Here is a 5,790-nt window from a genome sequence, read left to right as displayed (position 1 = left end):
AGAACGGTTGTGGTATTTGGCTTTTAATAACAATCATACGAGAGGCGTGGAGACCATAAGTTTTGCATAGACAAAAGCAAACACGAAGAGGATGCTGCCCAGCAAAGATTTCATGGACGGGGCGGCTCGCGAGGCTTCCGGGCCAGGACGACCCAAAGATGCTGCTGCACCAGGCAGAGCGGTGCCTCGCAGACCTGTGTCCCTGGCTATCGCACCAGTAAACACACGGCTCGCAGCCACCCGTTCGCCCTGGGAAGAACTGAAAAGGCCCCGAAACCCTGAAATGCTTCCTGTGCCCCTCAGGTGCCCAAAGTGGAAACCATGTGGCTAGTTTACCTCCCTCAAGGCACAGAGTCAGGGAGGGTGTGTGCTAAGGCAGTCATCGCGAGAACAGGCCGGGGAGGGCGGGACACAAATGAGTTCTGACACATGGCCAGGAAAATAAGGGACAGGAACGTGGGAACGATGGACGTAGAGTTGGGGTTGATGGGTGTGAGGAATATGAGTGTTCTAGGGAGTTCTACAGACTGCGGAGAATTTGAAGAGTGTGTCAACCTCAGAGGCCGTGTAGGATTTCTCTCTTTTTCCATTCCAGAAGCAATGAGCAGCTTTCGGAACAAATGCCTGGTTCTGAGTCCATGAGGCGGGTTTGGGTCACATTTCTGTGACCTTGAGCAGCTGCCTGACCCCAGGATCCTAGTGTCTTCATTCCCAAAATGGGTCTAACAGTGCCAACTGCTCGGTGATCTATCTGGGCCTCGCCCAGGTGAAGTGTGGCAGGCTAGCTCAGTGTGTGCTTAGAAATGTTGGTTTCTTTACTTTTTGCCAAATTTTCCTTTTCAACCTAAGTAGCAACCTTTCTACGGAAGGACTGTCACTGAGCCCCCATCTTGGGCTGTCTACTGGAGCTGATTTCTTTAGTTTTTGTGACTGACTTGGTCTCCCTCACCCCCTAACCTGGGAGGTCATTTCAATTTCCTACTCCTGACAGGTAATTATTTCAGACTCACATCCAATTAAGCTCCCTCTAACCTCAGGGTCCAGGCTCACTGCCTTGGCGCGGGCCAGGGTGGACGTTCACGTTCTCATGGAAGGCAGATAGCACACTGCAAAATGGCATTATTGAGTGTCACCCTCTGACAGCCCGGGTGTGCTTCTTCAGCTACAATTTCCTTCTGTTTCTTGGGAAGGACACCCCAAGAGCTCCATAAGTTACATGGAGGCAGAGACCAGCGTTGGTGTAACGGGCTTCGTAAAACCTGGGGGTAGGTTTGCTCGAGCCAGGGCGGCCCAAGCCCTGTGGGACACCAGCAGCATCTGGCGTCCTTGGCCACTCCATCACCCTCCCCCGACCCGAGGCATGAGGAGCACTAGGGTCTTCGACACAGAATTTCCTCAATCTGTCAGAATGTCCAAGCACAGCCAGAATCAATCTTTGTCATGACAGCACAGCTAGAAGGCTTCAAAGAGATGGAGGCTGCTTACTGCTCCTGGAATCTCAGACACGTCATACTAGCTGAGGAAAAAAAAATGGATGCTTTTCATTTTCCTTCTCTTTGTGCTCAAGTAACTGGTAAAGAGGAGCGATTTCTTTTACTTTTTCGTTTTTTTCTTTGTCCACTTTCCCTCTTCTGCTTTGAGATCTTGGTTTTTCTCCTCATTTTCCTGTGCCTTTTATCTTTTTTAACCTGTCTTTACTCCTTCCTCTCCTTTTCTCTCTCTTGCTTTCCCCTTCCCTCCTTCCCTCCTTCCTTCTTTCCTTCTTTCCTTCCTTCGATCCTTCCTCCTCCCTCCTCTCCCTTCCTTCCTTCCCCGTCTTCTATCATTGTTTCTTTTACCTTCCTTTCTTCCTACAAACCTGTCTAAGAGCCCACCATGCTGTATCACATGCCATTCTCCATGCTTCGGGCAGTCAGCCTTGTACACAGACCCCCTATGCACGCCCTGCCCACAAGAGGCCCAGCCCCAAACGTTGAGGGGCCTGTGTCTCGGTGTGAAACCACCGAGGCCGGGGCCACACCCGGGCACTCTGCCAGCTGTTCTCATGCACCAGCTCCATCCCTCTAACTTCACGGTTGAGGAAACCGAGGCTCAGAGAGGTTCCAGGCGAAGTACATAGGGTCAAAGCGGAAATTTAAACCTGAGTTTGGTTGATTCTGGATCCTCAACTCTATTCTGTACCTGCACCAAGCTAAACACAGCATATATTCAGGGCACGTCGACATCTCTTAAACCCTGGGCACGTGACTCTCGGCCCCTCCACACCCCTTTTCAAATCTCGGCTTCCGTTTCCCCTTAGGAACAACTGGGCAGTCCCTCGGGCCTCGCGCCCGACACCGGCCACGGCGTCTCAGAGTCACTGACCAGCTGTGTGCTTCCCTCCTCAGAGGTGGCCGATGGCCTTTGCTGTGTGCTGACCACACCGTGCCTCACTCAGAGCACGGCCACCCCGGCAGTGAGGGCCCCCGACTCGCCTGTCGCCTTGCGTCAGAAGACCTTTGACTGGAGGAGAATGTCCAGGTGGGGAGTCTGTGTGTGAGTGTGTGTGTGTGTGTGTGTGTGTGTGCGTGTGCGCGCGCGCGTGTGTGCGTGTGCATGTGTGTTCTCCATGAACACATGAGCCCCAAACCAGTGTGTGAGCCTGGCGCATGAAAACCTTGGCCAATTACAGCCGGCACTGCTGATACCTGACGGCAGCCACACTGAGCAGGTGCAGCAGACCCACAGATCCCCAATGTCCCCTGAGAGGCAGACCCAGCCTTCGGCCTCATGGGGTCGGTGGCAGAGCCCTAGCAACTCTCTGCTGAGACTGTCGGTCCCCTGAGTTCTGCAAACATTTACTGAGTCCCCATTAAGTGTCAGCAGAATCTTTTGTAGCTGAAAGATACCACCTCGCCTTTCTAACGTTAGCATCCTAGAGAGTAACACACACATAAATCTCGTATAAATGTAATCTTATTTTAAACTCGCTCAGAAAGCTTAAACACATCAGCAAAATCATAAGGCGATTTCATCTTTTGTTAAGAGAAAAATATGCCCCACTGATTTGTTTTATTTGAGTGTCAGCTATTGCAACTTAGAGGGATCTGTGATTGGGAATTGGTGGATTATCCTACTAGTTAAATACTGATCCAGACATCTCGCTGGTAAATTCAAAGAAAATCAGAGCTCGAAATTGCCTGGGAGATGAACAAAACTGCTCTTCCTTGTAAATATCATAAAGAAATAGCCATTAAAATTTGCAGCCGGGCATTTTAGTCTTCCAAAGAAATGGCGGTTCAGAGAGGTTCAGTGATTCACAGAAGATCACACAGCCGCAAATACAAGAAACAGCATGAGAACCACGAGTTAGAGAAATGCTGTACTAACCACGCTCCCTTCCTGGTCTCTTTCTCCTGTCCTCCATCCCGTTATGTCCCTCTCTTTCTTCCTTTCCTCTGCCCCTTTCTCCCCACTCACAGGCTGCGGGAGGACCCCGAGGGAGCAGGAAACCCCCTCGTTGTGGACGAGTCGCTGTTCAGCTACGGCCTCCGGGAAAGCATCGCCTCCTACTTGTCGCTGACGAGCAATGACAGCGCCCCCTTGGACCGGAAGAAGAAAAGCCTGTCTCTGATGTACAGTGGAAGCAAAAGGAAGAGCTCCCTGTTCCCGTCACAGCCGTACTTCGAAGACTAGCCAGGAACACACGCCGTGGCGCGCGCCCCAAAGGAGCAGAGGTTCCCACCATGGCCTGGGATCTTGCAGAAAGGTGTGGTTCCCTGGCCCCGGAGGAACCTCACGCCTTCCGGGAGCCAAGGGAAGCCACGCGAGACTTGGACTCGCATCTTCTCTACCCATATCATGACAAAGGGAGCCCCGCCTGGTGTCTGCTCGAGACATCACGACATGGTGACTGGCGCTGTGGACAGGCCCTGTTTCAGAAGGGTCTTGCTTGTGTGTTATGCGTGTGCTCGTCGCGTTTGTGGGAAAGACGGACACAGGACGTGCCCAGGGACCACCCTCGCACAAACCATCCAGATAGTCGCACTCCGAGCTCATTGGAGAAAACCTCTGAATGAGGAGATGAGCCAAAAGCCGCGTGCTGGCGGAGGGTCTGGGTTTGCAAACTGGTCCCCTGCGTGGAACTTTAAAACTAATCCACAAAGAGACCTTCCTTCGTCTGTGCATCTCCTCTCTTTAAGAGAACTCGGTGACACTAAACATTCACCTTCCTAATTAGTCCTGAATCAGGAGATCTCTTTGCCCTGCCGGGCCCAAAGCCATAGGCGCAAAAGTCGGATGGCCTCCCTACTTCTGCAGGGGGCAGGGCAAATGGACTTGGGGCGGGGAGCGGGGGGAGGAGGCTGCTGGCCGGGAAGCACAAGGCTGGGCTTGGAGCTGTGCAAGCTTTCACTATGTCCTCAGCACAGCTTTGCAGCACAGAAAAAGCTTCCGTGGCATGCTGAGATCCTCGCCCACATTAATACACCAACTATTCATTTATGACTGCCCGAAGAGACACTGTTTAAGTCCTGTTAAGGTGTCAGATCAAGAGAAAAGATAAAAGATAAAAAGATAAACAAGCCCCGGGCCTCAGCAGAGGTGCTCACAGTGTAGACAGGGAGAAAAGTCTAAAAACAAATAGTGTGCACGTGGGATGTACAAGCAGAAATCAGCTCACAGCTGCAGGTGGGACTGGGGTCAGGTAAGGGCACCCAGGACCCGCTGTTTTAGCTGGACCTTCAGAGAGTGGAAGTGCCACCTGGACTGAAGAGGTCAGAATGGTCACATTTTTTAAAAAAAGGAAATTGATGAGTTCCGAAGAATTTATTCATCCAGTGTTTTATTCTAAGAGGGGTCTGGTGGCCACATGAGTAAAAGCTCTGGGCTCCAGGAAAGATGGGAGTCACAGTGGCTTAACCCTGTCTTACATGATTTTAAGCGATGAGAGAGAAACACAGGCAAGACCTGGAGAAGGAGAAGCACTTCTCTGCAGGCCACCCATCCGCATGGAGTTAGGAAGGGGGCTGCGGATGAAGCCGTGACTCCTTTTCCCCTGTTGCAAGGAGATCCGGGAGCACGATGGGCATGTGCAGTATGTCTCCCTGCCCGACACCACACGCGTTCCGCAGATCTGAGCTCCCCGTGCTCGCCGTCTGTGTATATGTATTTACAGGATCTTCTGTATCATCAGATTCCGGCATGTTTATACAAGCAGACATTTGTGGTTTCCTCAACAATCCCAAAAGGCTGTTTCAAAGGGACCAGCCAATGTACGGGAAATGAATATAACACTGTGCACGCTGACTTCCGCCACAAGGCTGGGTGACCTCGCATACTCCAGATGTTCGTACGGTGTCTTACGCGTTGTTTTCCGTTGTGACTAATGGGGTTGGAATGTGTAGGGAGGATTTGGAAGGGTCTCTCAGTGGGAAGCATTACGTTTTGCTAAATCATGTATTTATTCCTGATTAAAATAAACTTAATAAATATTTAACCCCTGGAATTTAAGGAGAGCGTCCTGGGTGAGCCGGGTGGGTGGTTCATTCAAAATTTCCTGTGGGTTTCAAATTTTTAAGTAAACTTGCAACTGGACAGAGATGGAAACGAGGAATACCAATAGGAACCTCACTGGCTAGCAGCTCAGATTCTTTTGAGACGCAGCCTTAAGAAAACCAGAGTTTATGACTGGTGAGGGTATCTAATCACACTTGAAGGCGGACGTTATAAAAATTCCGTCTTGCCTAGATCCTTCTCCCTGTTACTTGTGGTACCTCTGCACTTTGTTCTTCCAAGAATTTCTTTCTATAT

General features: G+C 51.0%; 1 protein-coding gene across 1 annotated transcript in view; it reads left to right on the top strand.

The window, feature by feature from the left end:
- The window catches only part of SLA (Src like adaptor), a 23,938-nt gene extending 18,453 nt beyond the window's left edge, over positions 1 to 5,485 (top strand). Inside the window, exons 6-7 of the mRNA XM_011371105.2 lie at positions 2,388 to 2,520; positions 3,462 to 5,485. Of these exons, the coding sequence (XP_011369407.1) occupies positions 2,388 to 2,520; positions 3,462 to 3,675 (347 nt within the window). The 3' untranslated portion in view covers positions 3,676 to 5,485. The remainder of the gene's footprint in view (positions 1 to 2,387; positions 2,521 to 3,461) is intronic.
- Positions 5,486 to 5,790: the final 305 nt, after the last annotated feature.

This window comes from Pteropus vampyrus, unplaced genomic scaffold (assembly GCF_000151845.1).
Source record: "Pteropus vampyrus isolate Shadow unplaced genomic scaffold, Pvam_2.0 Scaffold183, whole genome shotgun sequence".
Taxonomy (NCBI): domain Eukaryota; kingdom Metazoa; phylum Chordata; class Mammalia; order Chiroptera; family Pteropodidae; genus Pteropus; species Pteropus vampyrus.
Note: the sequence above shows the minus strand (reverse complement) of the source record. Positions and strands in the feature narration are given on the sequence as shown.